The sequence below is a fragment of the Melanostigma gelatinosum genome, assembly GCF_949748355.1.
Source record: "Melanostigma gelatinosum genome assembly, chromosome: 14".
NCBI classification, from domain to species: Eukaryota; Metazoa; Chordata; class Actinopteri; order Perciformes; family Zoarcidae; genus Melanostigma; species Melanostigma gelatinosum.
The window spans coordinates 19,721,760-19,742,923 of record NC_136647.1 but is presented as its reverse complement, the minus strand read 5'-3'; the positions used below and the strand labels follow the sequence as shown (position 1 = coordinate 19,742,923).

The 21,164-nt window shown below is 44.2% G+C and overlaps 1 protein-coding gene across 4 annotated transcripts in view; it reads right to left on the bottom strand.

Moving 5' to 3' along the window:
* The window catches only part of auts2a (activator of transcription and developmental regulator AUTS2 a), a gene marked incomplete at its 5' end in the record, with an annotated part of 301,972 nt that overhangs the window by 208,532 nt on the left and 72,276 nt on the right, over positions 1-21,164 (bottom strand). The window contains one exon of one of the 4 annotated variants that reach the window (XM_079284036.1): positions 484-619. The exons of the other annotated variants lie outside the window; for them this stretch is intronic. Coding sequence (XP_079140162.1) covers positions 484-531 — 48 coding nt within the window. Of the gene's footprint in view, positions 1-483; positions 620-21,164 lie in introns of those variants that run through there. 4 annotated transcript variants of the gene reach the window in all.

Sequence of the window (21,164 nt, the reverse complement as noted above, 5' to 3'; positions counted from 1 at the left end):
TCATCTTACATCAACATGTCTGCAACAGGGTTTCTGTACTTTACTGTGGATGCAGCTTCTGTTACACTACATTTCTTTATATTTATTAAGGTATATTGCAAGATATATTTTGTATTATATGCTGTGCTCACCAGACATTTGTAAGAAAATTAAATCTGGGATGTTCACACTTCAGCAACTAGGGTACTAAATGCAAATATCAGCACCTCTATCGAAAAACAAATGTTTTTGAACTGAATTTGCAAAGATTGTAAGCAAGGTGCTAATAAAACATACAATGCTATCAATCAAATGGCATTAAACATAATAGTATCGCCTTTCTGTGAAATACTTTTTACCACAGGCCTCTGTTTCAAAGTTCCACTGAGAGAAGGTGAAGAATGTCTGGAAAGAGTATCCATGCATGGCTCAATAAGGACACTCAGAGTAGAGGAATCAGCCCAGGGGGAGAAGAAAAACCAATAAATCAACATATGTACTTACCTTCTCGTTGTATTTGAACTTGACATAAAACCAACTGGACTTGATCATCCTGTCCTGTGATCCTGACGGATTCAGCGTGCCGGGTTAAAGTCGACGTCTCCACCAAAGACCGATGCTCAGTGACACTCAACTCTTTCTGCTACGTTATCCTGCTGCTCTCTGTGCTGCCTCTCTCTCGCTCAGCCTACTACGGCTTGCTTTCACTCCCTCGTCCTGGCGGTGCAGCGTGGTGCGCTTGGAAGGCTAACAGAAGAGCTCCTCAGATGGACTTCAGCCGTGTTCAGCAGCAGAGGAGAATGTGAGCAAACCCGAAAGCCCGAAGCAGCAGCCTCCCTCACTGCCCTGTCCTTCTCTCCTTCCTCTAACTTTCTATCCTTCATGCTCCATTTCTCTCTCTCTCTCTCTTTTAAATGTTCCCCTTTTCTAGCCCTTTGCTCACTCGATGTCTCCCCCCAGTGCTTCCTATTGCTCTCTTTTATGCACCGTTAAGCTCTTTCCGTCTGACCTCGTTTAACCCCCTTCTGTATCTGTTTCAATTTTGCGTTTCTCTGCCCTCTGTGAAGTAACACTGTCTGCTCTATTATTTCTACAGACAGCAGCCCCTGATGTTGGTCTGACCCTGAAGGCGCAGCGTTCCCACGAGCCAAATAAACTCTGACGGCGGAACAAATGTGCCTGGAAAATGCTCTGTCAAATGCAGTTAAGTCGAGATCGGACCGGGCACAGCTCAACTCTGCATGAGCGCTTCAAATATTTATAAGTGTTGCAAAAAGGATTATTGTTCGTGTGTCCATTTGGACTGCCAACCACTGCCTCACTTGCCTTCAATCCAGCTTTAAAAGATCCCACATTTGAACCAACTTGGTACATTTTTGGGGTCTTTACAGTATAATGATTTTTTTAAAACCTTGTTTTTTTTAATGGGCCCCATTTACCAATAAAAATCTCTTTCAATCCAATAGAGTGCTGCAGAAATGAGCCCTAAAACCAGGAATTGAGTCAGAAATCAAAGTCTGTCTTTTTTAGTTTTTATGGAAGGAGTTTTGGTTCGATCCCTGAAGTAAGGTCTTTACAAGCTGAAGAGATTTGAATTTTTGTTCTACGATATAAAACCCCTCGGTGAATTCTGAAGCTGTTGATAGTCCTACAAAAGGCGGTTTCTTAACAAGTAGCTGTATGAGAGTACAGTGGTTGTCGGGGTTGTCACACAAACGCATATTGCATGAGTTGGAAGAGGGCGGTTACATCGAAGTGGTGGGTTCCTTTATAGCCTCACGTTATCGTTTTACTTGTGGCACTTGCATTTAAGCTTGAAAAGCCCTAATCGGGGTGTTTTTATCCGTGAAGATTATGTTGCTGAACAAAATGTGCAAGTATAATAAAGGTTTGTTTATTTCCTCCAATAATCCAAAGGGAATATTAACTTCTGGATCAGCCTACAAAAATCCATCATCCTTGCAGGACTGTTTCAGAGCATTTCTCGTCTTTTATACATTTCTCCAAAAACTGAACATAGACCTGCATTAATTGATGTGTTTGGCAGTGCAGCAAGCTACACAGTAAACACAACTTGTTCATGTTATCACCATATAAAGTAGATACTGTTGATACTGATAACTCAAGCAGACAGAGCAATGTTAGCAAAGTAAAAGCAAACAACACCACAGCTGTCATCATATTTTGATTAAGATGTTGTTGAATTGTGATTGGTACACAGACGTATGCCAATCAGGTTTTTCCGACCGAGCTCCACCTACATCCAACCAGTGAGATGTCCACAGACAAAAAGACAAACACAGTAATCTGTCACATGAAAAAAGCCAAACTGTTCTTTGGCCAAAAAAACAACTGATTGTGAGAAGCTGAGTGAGAAAACATGTTTTCAGGAAGCTTCGGAGCAGGTGTATGCTTCGGTAACTGTCGTTCAAAATACACAGAGAGATGAATTCAAAGCATTGTCGCATTGAGTAAATACTGTGAATGTAAGGGTCAACAGCATGCTGTGCTCTATAACACATACTACTGACTGGGTAGTAAAGTACAGTCAGAAGGTAAACTGAGTAACTTCTGAACTTGTGTACTGTGACTCAACTCCAGCTTGAGGCAGATGTCAGGAAATGACAGCCAGCCTACAAACACTGGAGACACAAAAGCTCACTTCGATCAATAAAGTAGTAGAATGTTATGGAAGCCATTGCATCATCATTTGAATATCACACTGTGAACCCAGCTATAATTCCTGAGGCCTCGTCTCTCTCTGGACTGTGAGGCACAACAAATGTATTCCTTTATTTCAGGGGTGTCAAACTCATTTTCACTCTGGGGCCACATCAGCATCACGGTCGCCCTCAAAGGGCCGGTTGTAAATGTAAGACGGTGTAAATGTAACTACGGTACTCCTAACATAGTTAGTTTAGTTTCCCGGGATATCTGTGACTTCCACAACACGTACTTCCAGTTGTGTGATTTCTCCTCCGCCATTGTTTCCTGTTGCTGGTGCAAAATGCATTCTGGGATATTTGGCTGTCCCAAGTACAGACAAGTCACCTCCGATGCATCCCGGGTAAAATGGGCAGAGCGAGCCACATCCGGGCATTAGGGCCGTGCTTGGCTCGATGTGAACTTTGAATTGGAACAGTACTTGGGCTGAGACTGATGGCGTTTCAGTACAGAGAAGTACGCATGTTGAGAAACTTGTTGGAAATCCTCTTTATGGGCTGTTGCATCTCCTGTCCACCTGTTGTGATAGTTTTAATGTCGGAACACAGACAACATGCCATCTCATCACTTCGACTTTCTATCTCATAATTTCGACCATGGGGATATTTTTATTTTCACATCTAACTTTAAATTTTTGTAAAAAAAAAAAAAAAAAAAATTTTTTTTTTTTTTTTTTGCTGGCGGATTCGTGGGCCACATAAAATGACGTGGTGGGCCGGGTCCGGCCCGCGGGCCGTATGTTTGACACCCCTGCTTTATTTAGTTGATTAAGTATTTAGAATGTTTACTTTTTCATTTTATGGGCTAATAGTGTTTTATTTTCTCAGCATTTGTGACACGTTCATGATAAATCGATCTCATCTAATATGTTAGATAATAATCCGTGTACGTGCAGGAGGGGCGCTGGGTTTCAGCACTGACATCATGAACTGGCCCTCTAATAAGCCAGTCGCCTACTGTGAAGGCTTAAGCACTAAAAAGGCCACAGCCAGAGCAGAGACTGGGCCACCCAGCCGATGTTTACATTCTGCCACTCCCCTCTGCACACATGGGCCCCGACCCCATGCACACAATACCGCCGTGTATATAATCATGTCACCTTTGACTCCTGCTTGAGATGTCTGCCACCTAGAACGGGCTCCTGTATCCCACAGGGTTTAGCCAAATTTGGCAGCCCCTGAGTTACACTGAGGCAACTCCTCTATCACAGGACAGCAGTGGGTTATAAACAAAGGCAATCAGACTCTGGAGTGACAATAGCTGTGTTAGCATCCATGGAAACATTGCCTCCCTGGGCCAGACCTTTGAGCCAAACGCTTCGTGCCAGCGCAGGAAAAACGTCTGGCAGAACCCTTTATCATTGTGGGACAACAGGGGAAACTCACATTTTGCTTTGACTGCATCTCGTACACCAGTCATGCTTATGAAAGTTGCACTTAACCCACGGATCGTTTGCTATCTGCACAAATTGAAGCCTGGGGTCAACTGTTATGTGATTAACAGACAGGTGCTGTAAGGTTGACCAAAAAACAACTTTGTTACAAAGACTTCTTCAGCTACCGGTAATTGATTTGTCCAATTACCTTACAAATCTGTAACAGGAAAGCTCTTTCTCAGGTGTTATTATGTTCCTGTGCAGATGAGTGCTGCCATACCGTAGGTTTCACTTTCAAATATTTCCGGTAGGAACACCATTAAATAGTACCAAGCTACCATAGGTCATGTGGGCTCCTAAAACAAGCCAAATGCAGCAGTGTGGAACATTGCTATCCCAGCTTTCTGCAGTAGAGAGGACTGGTGTGATGGAGCCTTATTTACTGATCTGCAACCCACCAGGTGAACGGTATGAACCGACTATTTTTGTCTTCTCTGCCCAGGAGTCTTTCACACTTCTCTTTACCTCTTAGCATCCTTTCACTTTGGATTCTCTTTCCAGAGGCCAGCAGTGAAGTATTGTCAGAAGAGCTTATCGTCAGCGGTCGGTCTAATGAAAAGAAAAACAAACAGCAGCTTTCTTAGACTCACGGTTGTGTGTTTTGGTGTGTGGGCTGCTGTATATTGTTTGCTCCGCTCTTGTATTCTCCCGCTCACTCTTCCATCTCTCGCTCGTCTTCTCACTTTCCACTCCCCTCACGTCACCCACGGGGAGACTGTAGCGCTGTAATGCTTAGTGACAGCCTGCCTGCCTGCTCACTTCCCACACACATGCCTACGCCTGCCCATGTCCCTGATGGCCATCGCTGTGCCCGGATAACAGAGCCGCGAGAGCTCCGAGGGCTGATACCCAAAAGACGCTTGGGGTGGGGGGGGTGGGGAGGGGGGGGTGGGAGGGGGGGGGGTGGGGGGGGGGGGTGGTGTGTATTTAGACACTACACAGACACTTGACAAGGCTGAAAAGATGATGTCATTGCTCTGGTGATAGTGTGTTATGGGCTATAATGCACTCTTGCAGGATATAACACGGTTATGTTGAGATCCTCTTGGATCTCTAGTTAAACAATTAAACATAGCGTGTACAGAGATCATATCAAAACAATTAACTGCAGGGGCAGCAGAGTGGAATACCACATGCTTAAGAAACATTGTTTCCGCTCGGCTTCATCAGCAGGCAGGAGAGGCCAAGGAGGAAGAAATGGGTGTTCATGCTCCAAGTATCTCACACAATAATGCATCTGAAAGGTGCCTGTGGTTCTATGGTATCATTTATTTTGATTTCTCCCTTGTTGGATCCCCCCCTTCCCACAAGGCCAAACAGAGGAGCAGCTTCAGAAGCCTACAGAGGCCCTGGAGCTGCCTGCCTGCAGACGCTTTCCTGCTGGAGGCACCTCTGCTCCTCGGGGGGCTCAGACACAACTGTGTGTTTTGTATGGACATGCCCGTGTCTGCGTACTTGACATTGGTGGGTGTAAATGCTCATCCAAGTGTGTCCTTGTGCATGACACATGGAGGAATGTGAAACAGAGTAAATTCCTATGTTTGTCTGTCTGGGTTCAAGCGAGCGGCAAACTCATCTCCCCCCCTCTCTCTCTCTTAGCAACAGCAGCCCAGATGTTCAACCACCCCGGAGCCTCAGCCCTGCTGCAATTTTCCATTCAACCTGCTGGCACAAAATAAAACAAATGAGCGAGTACGAAGGAGAAAACAGCAAACCCCTTCAAAAAAAAGGTTCCTTCCACTTCCTTAAATGCTCTAAGACACATGTGTCAAACCCAAGGCCCGCGGGCCGAATCCGGCCCGCCACGTCATTTTATGTGGCCCGCGAATCCGCCAGCAAAAATTACAAAAAGATTTTTTTATTTTTATTTTTTGGAAAAATAATTAAGTTAGACTTGAAAATAAAAGTATCCCCATGGTCGAAATTATGAGATAGAAAGTTGAAATTATGAGATTGCATGTTGTCTGTGTACCGACATTAAAACTATCACAACAGGTGGACAGGAGAGGCAACAGCCCGAAAAGAGGTTTTCCAACGATTGAAAAAGATCGACAAATAATCCCAAAATGTCCACGAAGAGAAAAATTGATGCAGAGGGAAGAAAATGTAATGAAAGATGTGAAAGCGAATACATGTTTGTGCTTCAAGGAGAACAAATGGGTCTGTCTTCTGTGTTATGAGGCGTGTCGGTGATGAAGGATACAATTCACGTCGGCATTTTGACACCAAACACGGAGCTAAATTTAGCCTCCAAGAAAAACATCAAACTGTCCAAGAATTAAAAGGCAGACTGCAATCACAGCAGAATATATTCACACAGCTACAGCCCAGTGCATGCTGAAGGATGTGAGCAGAGCTCCGACCAGATACAGACTTTTACAAATGTCAGTTTGTGAAGAAACACCATCGCAGACGAGTTGATGAACTAGCAGCAATCTAACAACACAGCTCGCTAAGAGACGAGCAGGTACTCGTCTTCTTCATTATCTGTTGATGAAAGCACAGACAACACGGATACATCATCTATCCATGTTCATCAGACCTGACTCTCAGTGAGCAGCTCTTGGATGTAGCTGCATGCACAGGACGACGACAGGGAGGAACATTAGTGATGCAGAGAGGTGACACACACAGCTTTGAACAAAGTTAATGTCATAACTTGTGTTTGATATTTGTCTTTGTTATTTGCTTTAATAGTTTGATCTTTGATAGAGTCATGTGGGTTTCTTAACCCTCAATTAAAATGATTTATGTTGTAATAACAGAAATGTGTTTAAATATAATTTTTCATTTATATAACTGCATGTACAATATGTTTACACTTGAATAAACAATAATCAAATGCAGAGAGAGTTATTTAACAATATGTCAGGGAGAAGTTAGTTATACAGTCTTACAGTTACAACCGGCCCTTTGAGGACGACCGTGATGCTGATGTGGCCCAGAGTGGAAATGAGTTTGACACCCCTGCTCTAAGAGGTTGCTTTAATCTTTAAGCTCTCGGGGGCTAACACAGCGCTGCTCTGTTAAACGCGGGTGTCTTACAAATTCAAATGTAAGGTAAGAGGAGAGACAAAAGGAAAGATTAGGGGAGAGAAGGAAGAGCAATATTTCCTAGGTTGTCAGACCCCAATTAGCCTCTACCTCCAGTAAGAACGGTGAGTGAGGGAGCGAAGGAGTTAAAAGAGCTGATTCTGTCTGCGAGTCTTAGACTTCCTCCTCTCTGTAATATTGCTGCACGCACAGAGAGGCAGTCGCCCGACATGGCACGACACAGTGCATGTTTCCTCTCTTCCTGTCCGCGGGCTGTATTGGCCAGCAACACAAAAGGCCATTTCCTGCTCTCCTAACACACACAGATATTAGAGTAGAGGCTGACTCTCTCTGATGGCCAGATAATACAAGCCTGAGTCCCATCTGGGCCACAGCCAGGAAATCATGTTAGCAGCCCCCCCCCCACCTCCTCCTGCTAATAGTGGGGATTATAGCACCAGGTTGCCTCGGCACAAATTACTTTTGCTTTAACGCAGCGAGGCTACTTGTATTAAGGCCCATGAGGTTCAGTAATAACCCGGATGTCCTGTTTTAGGAGGGCTGCAAGCCGACTGGCAGGAGATGAAATGTAGCGTATTTGTTTATCATTTTAAAACATGTTTGTAGTGGGATGAAATAAAAATAAAAACTAAGATGCAAACCTGTATCTGGGCATACTAGTGGTTTAATGCCTCTTAAATATCAACTGTAAAACCAGTTGAGCACCAACTAACAAAGGAGGAAGTATGGCCATACTGCGTCCTGTGGCGTCTGCACCTGACTGACGATTACACATCCTAGACCTTGCAGTGGCGCTAGAGGCAACGTCCCACAAAGGAGGATCACCAAAGTCGGTAGGATCCCTCCGTTGGGGACCACAAATGTGTGTACAACATTTCATGGCAATCCATCCAATAGTTGTTGAGATATTTCGATCGACAGACAGACAATGCACCGTGACACTAGCGGGGCTAAAGCTTGCCTGCTTTTCTGCAACAAAAACAGCAGCAACCTCACAAAAAGGTGACATTCAGACAGAGATCACATAGTGTATAAAGGAATCCTTGCTTGTTTGATTCATAACTGTTCATGGAAAGCTCCCTACAGGCAACCAAGGAAGCATCCAGGTCACAGGAGGACACGGTCACACTGTTGGCATCGTGAGGAGCTGAAGACCTTCTGTATAAACTAAACACTTACAAGAGCCAAGTGCCATGATGTAGTGTGTTTACATGTAACCAGGACCTTGTAAAAGCCTGGAGATGACTTCAGGTGGATACCAGCATGCAAATACAGATTCTCACACACACACACACACACACCGTCTGTCTGAGTCCCGAGCCAGGACTTCATTTGGAACTCATTTCCAAACACAAGTCAGCGGGCGGTTTGGACAGGGCTCTGGTTGAGGAGGGGAAACAATAAGCTCCAGAGAGAAATACACAAGAGGAAGAGGAGAGGAAATGATTCCATGTTCCAATGACTTTCAGATGCATGAGTCAATGCCAGCTCCATGATGTTTCAGTTCACCTCCACCCTACCTAAACGCCTTCGCACGCATTCACCCTCTGCTCTCTTGTTCTGCGAGGGAAGCAGCCCACAGACCCGGCTGCTCCAGCATCGGCTGGTCAAAGCACGGATGAGATGAAAGCAGGAAGCAGAAATAAACAAAGATTAATTGCTCACAGACAGGAGAAACTAGGGGCCGGGTGTGTAGGGGGGCCGGTTGGGAGCTGTGAGGCAAAAGTCCAACAACAGGATGGCTTGAAGCGGGGTAGCAGCTAGACTGCTGCTAGTCAAATCTTTTACATGTGCACCCCCGGACGACAACACATCCGAAATATTACCAGAACAAAAGAGAGCGGGGGAGTTTGACAGGAGGACAAACGCATGAAAATCACAGAGTGAATCACCAAAAAACAAGTAAAGGTACCTGCTGGCAGCCAGAAAAAGAGCGCAGACAGTTGTTAAATCACAACATGGATTTCAACTCAACAGCATCCTTCCACAAGCAAACAGCTCTACTCAGGACTGCTAAAAGATCCAAGTCATGACTGAGACAATGAACCAAAACAAGCCCTTCAACATCGGATCACTTATGAGCAGATTGCTCGTTGGTTTCTTATCTGAACAGTGGACGGGGCCGTCTCTCTCCGTTATGATGGAAGAGACATATGCAGAGATCTATGCTCATATTCATTTATATGTAGGGACAAATGCATACATGTAGAGGCAGTTACTTTTCTTTAGAAAAGTGACAGTCATCTCTTTTTTTACTTTAAATATAAAGTATGCATAAGACACTGAGCCACAGAGACTAAACAAATGCAACAGAGGAGTTGGAGGAGCAACGACAGTGGGCTTTGTGGCTTTGTGGCCGTGTGGAGTGGGACACTGTGGGTCTTACAGGTAACAGCCGTGTCCAACTACCTTCACACTCTTCACTTCTCGGCTGGAAAGCCCGGCAGTCTGGTGACAGCCACCAGAAGCACATGTAGCGCTCTTTGAGAGAGTCACAGTGTGGGTGTTTCTGTAGTGTAGCCGGGCTGGTGGCTCTTTGGTGAGAGTCTGTGAGGGAGTGTCAGTACATCCCAGTCGCCCTGCCGTTTATCCCAGTTAACGTTACTGCCGCTGGCCTTTCAAGTGCCCGTGAAGTATGTCCTTTAGCAATGTGCATTCCAGAGAACACGCACTTTGCCCAGTGGAGTTCTCCGACAATAAACTCTGCTACAGTCTAGTGTGTGGAGCCAGCTGTGACAAGCTGAGTGGAGACAGGACAGATCCAACACTAGACGTGTCCTCATGCACAGTAATACTCATTTACATCACTGAGAGGGGACAAATCCATGGGCTCATTTCAAATCGCAACAAAAAAAGTATTTTGCAAAATGCAAGAAAAAGAAACTGTAACAGTAAATGTGATAAAGGTTGACCTTCAGTAACTCTAACATTACAGAATAGTCTACTGGAACTTGTCCCGCCTTTGTAAATCCTCACCTGATTGCTGTGTGTGTGTGTGTGTGTGTGTGTCCAAGTGTCCTTGTGTGAAAGTGTGTCTCTTGAAGCCAGACAGAAATATCAAGGCGATTAAGCACAAGCTGTTAAACAAATCTACTGGGGTAAGGAACAGAAAATAAAATGCAATATCATAATTAGAAGCTTGAGTGGGCGGGATAAGTAACGAACAAACAAACAATCCCAGGGAGAGAACTCTCTGTACTCACTGTGACCTACTGCACTGGAAGCTGCATCTGGGCTTTTGACTGCATCGCGGATGAGGAATCTCCGGTGTAAGGCTCTTTCATCTTGCAATTACTTAATCTATTGATGAAGATAATGATACGCGGGGTGCACTGACTGTTGATTTCGGTTCACGTACTATTTTTTACATCGCAGCTGCTATCCTCAACAATCAAGACCTTAATTCACATCGTTTCGCTTAACGAATGCTGCTGCAAATCACTTGTAATTCATGTGTAGAAAACATAATGAGGTCTAGCTCACTGCCACGACAGAGCAAGGCACACTTTACACTGGCACATGCATTGAGTGAGAAACTGATGAAAAACAAACGACAGCAGCTGTGCAAGACTGCAGAGCTTTGAGCTAAATGCTCACGATGACCATTTCACAGTTGTTAATGTAAACAAAGCGGTGCCAGTTTATTCCCTGTTGCGGTGCATGTGAATGACATCAGCAGACAGTAAACAGGGACCAAAGCTGGTGCCTGGCAATGCAACTCTCTACTGTTTACCAGCTGCAGCCTCTGACCTCAACTGAAACTCATTGAGAACAATGCTTGCAGAGTGACAGCAGGGAAGGAGAAGGGAAGAGGTGGAAGTATTGTGTTTGAGACATAACAATTATTTGGTCAATTTGGTGTGAGATAGAGCTTCCCTAACAGTGTCCCTAACACTACCCTTATTTGTGGTAATTACAACATTTAAACCAGATGTGACAATGATGTAATGAAAACAGGAGTAACCTTTAAAGGTCACACTGATATGGCCCAGCCAGGCTCAGCCAGATCAGTGCAGCACAAATAAATACCAGAGCGTGTCTATCTGTTCCTCTAACTTGCTATTGGTGGACCTCTCGGCCCGTCTTTTTTAATTTCCAGCCTGGGACCAGAGGATAATATCCTCGGAGCTATAACACTCATGATTCCAGAGTACGGAGAGGACGCCTGCTCATTCTGCTTGCCATTACCACAATCCACACAGGGGTTCTCATGTGGGAGCGCCGCCATTAAAAACTTTGAAACATGCCTGAAAAATAGACCGCATCCCATCACCCATGGTCCTTAGCAGCAGCCATTACCGTGGGTTGAGCCACATCTCTTTGAGAGGGGTGGAGAGTACAAATTATTGATTGTAACCTTTGAACTACATGTGTAGCATTGACAGGGGAAATGCATCCGGGGGGGGGGGGGGGGGGGGGGCTGTACAAGGATATGCTGTGCGTGGCCTCTGACTCACATCCGAACATCACAACACGCACACACAAACACATGCGTGCTCCCTGACACGCACTACACCCTCCCCGCTGCTCGGCTTGTTCCTCTCCACCATCTCTTCTGACAGTCTTGTGTCAGTGTATTGTATAGCTGGAGGCGAGTCAGGGAAGCAGCCATCTCCACCACGGCTCTTAGCGGGTCAACTCAAAGAGATGGCAGTGAGCCAAAGACACTTGAATCAAGGTTAGTGGGGGGGGGGGGGGGCTATCAAAGTGATGTAAAGCACGTTGCATCCTATTAGTACTGACATATTGATCTGTGTGAGGCTCACCTTCTGTACAAAGCCAAATCTGTATTTCAAAAATAATGATGGTTGCTCTTAACCCTTCACAATGTGAGGGCGGCGTGTTATTGCATCACCTCATGGGTCGACCACATTGGATCTCTGAACACTGTATTCACACATGACCTGCATGTACTGCTCCTACTGGAGGAAGCAGGATTATTATAATGGATCAAAGATTCTTGGTGAAATAAATGATCAATGGAATGCAACGTTATGATTATAATTATACTGGAAGATGGAAAGATCACTCATACTATAAAATACATAGCAGCACATTCTGAAATGACTTGCACAGTTCAGCACGAGGCTTTGTGCAGCTTCATAACGATGATTTGATTCCACGTGATTATTTGTATATAGATATTTGGGTTAACATTTTGTTAAATTGCCAAATTAAAGCCTTTATAATCAAAAAAAACAATATAGATAGTGATGGAATTATCCATAAAAACCCATTTAAGACCTAAATTCTAAAATCTTACAATTCTATATTTTACTCATATATTTCACTTTTTATTAACTTTTGCATTAACGTCATTTGTTATTTTGCTTTGTTTTTATCTTGTGTCTGTACAAAACTAAACAATTTCTCAATGTTAGAAATGCCTACTCCAGTTCTAGTAAGTCCCCTCTACAACTGTATTCCTAAAAATAATACATTCACTGAAAATAATAACATCAATCGCTGAGTTTTCAGCGATCAACTTCTGCAGGGTAATTATTTGCAAAAATGCTAAAACACACAGGCAAGTAACGCAGCTTCTATATATTCCACTTAGAAGAAGGGCTTGGTCAAACGGCCAAAATCTTTCATCACAATATACTGGAGGTCATTTCATATCTCGATGACACTATATATCTCAATATAGCACGTTTTCTGATAATTCAATAAATAAATAATCACATGGTAAATACTTTCATTAAACTTGAGTTAGTATGTACTTATCAATTCAAAAGGCCTAATTCTACATCATGATATCTTGATGCATTACTTCATGAGGATATGATTCTACTGAAAGACTATTACTTTCCATAAGCCCTGCTTAGAATCGGCATGTTATGCAGTGGATATAAATGACATATTAAGCTTTCCCCCATATAAAAACTGCCGTTGGGATGAATGAGACATTTTTAAGGATGTAAATCATCTGCTCCTACCTTACACAGTGTAGCTAGCTACCGATACCACACTGCATGTCAACAACTGACGACAATCAAAAGAACTCCTTCCGCTGCAATATGTTTTGCTCATTATACCCAGTTAGCTCTGAAGTGTGACATTCACACACACACAGAATATCTGCTTTACACAGAAGAGACAGCCTCGGCTACACACACACACACAGTACACATGGCGCTTCAGCCTTTTACACTAACAAGGCTGTGTCCACGCACGTTGATCCCTGCAGAGTGGCAGCTTTCTGCTGCAGAAATGACTGTTGTGTGGAGGGAGCCCTGCATTGTTCCAATGTGCCACTGTATAATCAGCTCTACTTATTTTAGCATCATTATCGCCAACCAGTTCCCCTGCATCACAGGACATGACAGCAAATTGGCTCCGAGATAGACAGTAATAAGAGAGTCAGAGAGACAGGGAATGTGTGTGTGTCTGTGAGAGCGACTATGAGTGTGTGTCACTGTGCCTACATCAACTAAAGCTCACTGAGAACTTAAAGGGGTAAAACCCAGAGGTGTGTACTGTAATGAAAATGATACTTTGTTCTGGACATGGCCTTTAACGTGAACTATTTGTGGGTAATATTGCTATATTTTTCAGGAGATAGGATATATTAAATGTCGCTTGCTTGCTGCCCCTTTCTACATTACAGCTACTCACCAATGAGCCAGTCACGCCGCATGGACCTGTGGAACTGGAGAAAAGATCAACCCTGCAACGCTACATAGCAGCTAATAAGGAAGAAAGAGTATTCAATATAAGAGTCAAAAATACCAGTGTGAGCAGCAGGCGGTGGAAGGCGAGCACATCTTAAATGAGGTCCAAAGCATTCTCCTTCGCTAGCAGCAGAGGGTGCCAGCACACCACAGAAGTATCCCAGCATGCCACACAGCTTTAGGCCAGTTTGCTCGTGTATAAATATCAGACAAAGAGACACAGAGGCTGGACCCATTGTTGGTGTGCCATCGCTGTGCTTTCGCTGTCCTGCTCAGGGTTCAATTATTCCATCTCTCCTGGCAGCCACTGAGGGCTGTGTCTGGGTAGGGGACATGGTCTAGACATGCGGTTTATTCCAGGAAACCGTATAATGGTGTTTCACATGGTAACGTAATATAAAGTCAAGCTCGCTGGCAAAGCGTTCAAGCAGAGATTAGGAACGCTCTTCGTATATATTCATGTATAGATGTTCCCCGAGCCCGTGGCTAAAGATGCCCAGATTCTGAGTAAATCACAGATGGCTATTTCTCTCTCTGCCTGCCCTGGGGCGACAGGGAAAGCAGGCTGAGACTGCCACCTCCTCAGCCCGCAGTGGCAAAGAGCCGGCAGCGTCAAGAGGACAGGGAAGAGGACGATGGAGTCTGGCCTTCCCTGCGGGTTTCCTCTGAGAAACTGTCTCCATCTGCTCATCTGGGCCAAGTCTGACAGTGATCAGTTTCCACCATTTCCTTTTACACTCTACTGTATGTGATTCAGAGTATGCACCAGGGAAGCAGCCTGTGTTTTTACACACAGAATATCTTCACATTTGCATTCAGTGAGGACAACAGCACTCATTCATTCGTACACCGAGCATCAGAAACTAATTGTGTTTGGCAGTGTGAGACCCTGTAAAGTGTTTCTGAAGCACATCCAGTTTTCTCCGGCAGTACATTGTAACTTGTATCTGTAGCTCTACTCCTTCCTATCAAGTGGCTTGTAAGGTCAGAGGATCAATACCTCGTTTTCACCCTGGATCCCTGCCGGTGCAGCCGGTTAAGAGGAGTTTCCAGATGGATCTGGTTAAGACGGAGGCTTCGTCTGATGAAAGAGCAGTAGAGGCTGAGCTCACGGTCAAGGGACATCCACTTGAGAACTATCTGGATTCAAGTGGAGGTGCATCACAGAGACAGTGGTGAACTGGTGATGTGCGGTGGAAGAATGGAATAATCCAAACTTGCTGCAGGGTGTTTGCCTTTTGAGCGCATGTAATGCAAAGCAGTGGAGAGAACGCGTTCTGATGTTATCAGATAGATTTCGGGGCTCTCATATCTGGCGAAACTCTCCGCGTCCTAACAGCTGGTTCAGCCCTTCCATGAAATCGGAACAGTAGAAAGAGAAAACAGCCTCTGGTCTTTCTGTCCATCTCTTCTTTCTACCGCGCTGCTGTTGCCATGGTTCCATGGTCATCACTCAAGAGGGAAATGCAGGGCAGTCTGTCAATATGTCAAGATCAGACTTTATTCTTTTTTTAGATACATAAACATTAATTCTCAACCATGGGTATGCTTCATTGAGCACTATTGTGGTTGTAAAAGAAAGTGTTCAATTGTAAAACGTACCCATTAGCTGTGATGTTTCACGCATCAGCAGTCCCCTTCACATTATCAAAAGAAGCCATTTATGTATAATTGATTAACTCATTTACTTTGCAGGTCCACTGAGAGCTTAGAGATGTTTTATTGGAATGGACCATATGCAGCTTATCTCTGATTACATGATAGAAGTTTCCCACGGGAATCTGAGACTGTGGTGGGTGGACCTCAGACCCTCGAAGGGGGTCTGAAGGTATGACCCCCTAGAAAAAAATGTTGACATGTTCAAGTTAAACACTGGTGATGACACGGTCAAACAGTCACACCCACAAAGCATGGTGTTACGTGTTGTCTCCCCTCCTGCCCTCCCTTCTTCCTCTCTCCCTCAGTGTCAATCAGCTGACTGAGTTCCACTTGTGGGGCAGAGGGGGAGCCAAGAATAAAGCAGGAAGCCTCAGGAGTTCAGCTGGTCTTCACTTTGTTGTTTTCTGTCGATGCTGAGACTACACATTACTGTTTGTGGTGAGAGGTTGTGGACAGTGGGTGAGTCTGGGGTACCCTGTACACTGGTACACACAGTTTTCTGTGTCTAGATACACTAGGTTTATTGGTCGGTGCCCCCTCTGTATTTGGTTTTGATCGAGTAACATTTAGAGAAGCTAGAAAAGCCATTTTGTTTTTGTAGGGTAGTTAGTCAGGCTTAGTTTTGTTCTATTGACTTTGATTGTTTGGCACAACCACACCTGTCCCATCCTCTCCCACTCTGTGTAAAGACTCAATAGTTGGAATGTATGCGAGTGAAATAAATAGTGTTTACGGTTAAACTCCATGTGGAAGTATTTCTTTAGAATTTGCGCTGTTTTGTCATCATTTCCCTTTATGCCTCTTGGCATGTAGGGCAGCAACAAAAGTCTTCCACTCCTGTCTGTCCTGGGCGAGTCGCTGGATGGTGCCCCATGAGTGGTTGAGGCTCTGCATCTCCTTCTCCAGTTGTTCTCCATGTGTTTCTTGGTCGGCCTCTTTTTCTTTTCCCTTCTGGTGTCCAATGTAAGGCTGTTCTTGTGATACCAGCAAGATCTTTTCTCAACACATGTCCTATCCATCCCCATCTTCTTCTCATTAGGATGGTCTCCATGCTTTCGTGTTGGCATTTGTCATACAGTTCTTCATTTGAGATGGTGCTTGGCCAGTTTTTGGGCTGTTTTGTGTTAGTCCCTAATCATCCCCTAGACCGGTAAAGAAAAGGGACGCAACAGTAAGCAAGACGGGTACGGGTGGGTTGCCGACTTGCTGCATCGCTGTCTCACTGAGGACAGCCCACCACAGTTGACTGTCCCGCCGGAAACAGGGGGCCCCGTCCCTCCCTGCAGGGAGAGAGGACGCAGCGAACAATAAAGCCCACTGCCGAGGTGCTGTGAAGCGCTCGGCCGTGGCTGAGAGCCACCTTCACCCCCCCGGGCCTTTCCAAGCAGACCTAGAGCCCGTCACTTCTCACTGCCACAGAGTAAAGGACCCACGAGGGGATCCTCCCTCACAGAGCGGCTGTCACTCAACCGCCATGTTGAATTCTCCGGGAAGACTGCGCAGACCACACCCGTTGTAAAGGAAGTGTAAAAATGTTTCCATTATGGAACTGAGGCAAGCCTCCCTAGAGTCGGATAGTTCATGGAAAACACTGCAATATGTTCAGGTTCCATCAAAGTCATCTGCAGTGCGTAGAAAGACATGATTTCATTCTTATCTTATAGTACAGAGCTCTTGTATACTCCTTGTATGTGCATACTTTGGCAAATAAACGATTCTGATTGAAAACCACTGTACCAGCTAGATGGCTCAATAACATATTTTCATTTCTCTTGCCGACACCATGTTAAAAGGCTATTAATAGTCACTCCTTTCATATGCATGCTTAAACTAGCTGCCTATTCTGGTAAATCTCCATACTTGATGCATGTGTCAAATTATAATACACCATAAATGAATTAAAACCTAATTGACTCGACGGCTCAGCTTTGTGTCAGCTGTGAAACTCCTCTGCAGTACTTCCAAGTGACATGTGGTCGTACAGATGTGGAACAACCGTTACAGAGATAGTACTGTGGTCTGTCAGTGTTTAGAAAGGCTCCAGATGTAGAATCTAAATCCTCCAGAGGAATGGGTTGGTCACCCAGCACTCAACGTTGCTACAATGTTCTCCAATATCAGTCGAATTCTGTTGCTGTTTGGAGTAAATGACGTTGCTTTGTTCCTTTGTTCTCCGCCACACTTTTCTTCTGGGTTCTTATTTCCACGGCTTAGCAAGTGGTTTATCAAGTTTGTTGTTCTGTCGCAACACTCACACATCACACTTGTTATTCAAGACATTTCACTACTTCTCTTAAAGTCACACGGATATTGGCTATGTATTAATATGGTTTTCAGGGTTAGTAGCTTGCCAACAGTTGGACTGTAAATTGTATTACTTCCTGATAATCCATCCAGTGTTTTGTTTAATACATAGCCAATACCAATACTGAGTCCAATATGCATCTCAAGCACAAGCCCTCTGATTTGCCAAACAAACGGAGTAAAAACAGCCGCCCCTCTGTTTGCTATTCACAGCTGTTGCTGTTATGTCAGGAACCAAAAGGATAAACCCTGCACTTAATAACATCCAACAAAGACGGATATGAAGGCGTGTAGTCCTGCAGATTGTGCATTGCATTGGTACATGACCCGTTGTCAGATGACAGGGTAACTAATGGTGACATTACAGAGAATTAGCTGGGAGATGGCATGTCGTAATTCTACAATAGTGATGAGAGTGCCCTTATCGGAAGCAGCACAGCCGAGATCCTGTGAAAATGAGGCTCCATTATTACACTCCATTTCATGGCGTTAAGTTACATCACCAACGGACTGAGAGTAATCAAACATCACAGACAATTCATTGGGAATAACGGAATTCCTATGTAGACGAATTACTGAGAGGATATGGTCTACCGTGTTATCAAAAGCAGGGAAATGAGGCGGAAGGGAATGGAGGGAAATTGATTTTCTTTCTACCCCGTCAGGGAATGTGGATCTGATGAAAAGCGAAAAAGAGATAAGAACTTTCCAGCAATGACTCAACACATGCAAATATGAGCTTTCACATATTCCTCCTCCCCCTGAAGCCATTACTTGCCATAATCATTAAAGCCTGCCGCTTAGTTCCAGGATGATGAAGGACTACTTATGCCGACTTCAAGTACTCATCAGCAGCTCCTAATTCCTACTTCCAAGTTGCGGAGTCATAAATAGGACTCGTCATGCATTTAAGTGGTTTAGGTTGGAATTAATTCAAAATAAAAATGGACAAAACTGTTTTTTTTCAGTACCAATTTGTCGAGCAGCTGGAGGATGGAGCGGAGAATGCATCAGAGCTGTAAAAGATGTCCTGATTTGCTGAATTCAGGTTCATACTTGTATTTGGGCTTTCTACTAGAACATGTTTACATGCTTTGATGTTCAAAAAACACACTATTTTTCTCCGTCTGTCTGTCTGAATATAACTGTACTGTCCCTCTGTCTCTTTAAGCTCCCCTCACTTAAAAAAGCCCAGCCTGCTCTCATTGGCTAGCGAGGAAAATATGGTGCACATTTGCAAAGGTAGGTCTGAAGCCGTGGGTGGAGATACTCGGATGGAGGGCGGTGTATTCTAATGAGCCTGCATGCGACAGAGGAAGGGAACCAAATCTGAATGGCTTGTTGAATCACACGTTTTCGTATTTAGGTTGGTAGGCACTCCAGATACACATGTATGTGCACCAGCACTGAGTTTTTTATGAAATATTTCCTTTAATTACACAGAGTCATTCAATCAGCAATGTTAACATCAAAGAACATTTTCTAGCACGAAGTATCACACATTCACTCCAATACAGTGCGCTCCCTGGTAGGAAGAGGAATGTCAGCAAAAGTTAAAGTCGCTGATCAAATGCCAGATAACCAGAAATGTGATTATTGTGACTGATACGTTTGCCTTCTATGGAGGTGCTGAGGCTGTTCTTTGGGTGGATACTGCACAGGGCAATGTGGAGTTCTTATAAATCATACAGCAGTGATGTTGTTAATCTTATCAACATAGAAGGCAAACAACCGTTTCTCTCCTTAAAATCAAGTAATGAAGAATTTTGAGATCAAGATTACTGATATGTTTGATACCTGCCTTTTTTTTAGATATGCAGTCCACCTCTGATATCATGAAGGTTTCCATATACAAATCTAAATCCTAGCCATCCGGGCCAAAACCTCAAGATTTAAGGATCTGAAATAAAATAAAACGAGGCATTATGTTTCATTACTCCAGTAGAATCTAATCCAGGTGAATAGGACAGTTAGCTGTAGTTTGTAGCTATGGAGCACACACAAGCTAAGTTCAGCCTTCAGCCCAGTAAAATGAGTTCATTAAAGCAGGAGCAGTGCAAAGCCAACGCAAAATACAGATATAGACGGAATCTTTAAATGTTCCAGGAAAACTGAGTGAAAATAAAACTAAATTGCTTTTACGTTTGCTTTAGACATTATCTTACCCAAAAAACCCTCGCTAAATTTCCACTGGTAAAGTGTGAGTATGATCCAAGTAGGATGATGCTATTTTGTTCACTCTGCTGGCTTTAATCACTTCTAGCATTTACTATGTAAGACTGATTAAACCGTGTGTAGCACTGTGGTAATAGATTAGACTCAGTGTTGAATGAGTGGGAGTCTGTGTTGTCTGAAGCACTGGGAACAGAAGTTTACTTTACTTCCGTTTCATTTACTTGACACCTGTAAGTCAAGAAAAGCATCACATTCAAATGAAATACACATGGACGCTGGATTTAGATGCTGTGAGTGGAGGCTGTCCCTCTCTACAAAGTCTTTAACGAGAGAAAAGACAAACATTTAGGAGGAAGAAGGGGAAAGGAGGTCAGCTCGTGGATCTGCCTCTGCATGCATTTCCAAAAAGCTCAGTCACCACTCTGGCGCAGTGATTTGGGGAGAAGTTCTGCAGGCGGTCATGGAGGAGGCGGGACTGGAACAAAGTGGTTGTGTGGGGCACATGCTGGGTAAATAGCAGGCCCCACTATGTGCTATCCTTTAACTGGAGATACTTTAACAGTCAGGGTAGGCCCCACATGGGAATATTTACCTTCACGAGCCTTTGGTGGTGCTCCCATGAATACTACACTTTCCCAGCTTGCACCTGCCCCCTGACCTCCTCTTTCACAGGGGGCAACTAAGTGTAGCAAAGGCAAGATGTGGAGGAGGAATAGAAAACATATGTCAGCAGAGCTCTTTCCAGGCAGCCACCGTCCACATACACACGATAAACTACATATAGGCCGCGGTGACACTTTTCTTTTTAATGCTGCTTTTGTGATGGGATGCGTCAGATGTGTGTGTCTACACTCTCAGGTGTTAAACTCAAGTGTCTTTGATTATCATCTGTAATGTGAAAACATTTTCACACAGTGTGTCCTTTTCAGTAATTATTATGCTGCATTGTGGAAAATCAGCGATCGCAGCTAAAGAAAAATGCATTCATTCAGCCGACAGGATCCGTTTCGCCTTGAAGTTCTCGACTCATTCAAATCTCCGATATTTAGTGGGCAACCCGTGTAAAAATACTGCATACGTATAGCGTCGATGTTTTTGTTTTTTTACCTTCCACAAAATTAAAAGGGTTCCTTCTGAGGGCAGCATGAATTTGCTGAACA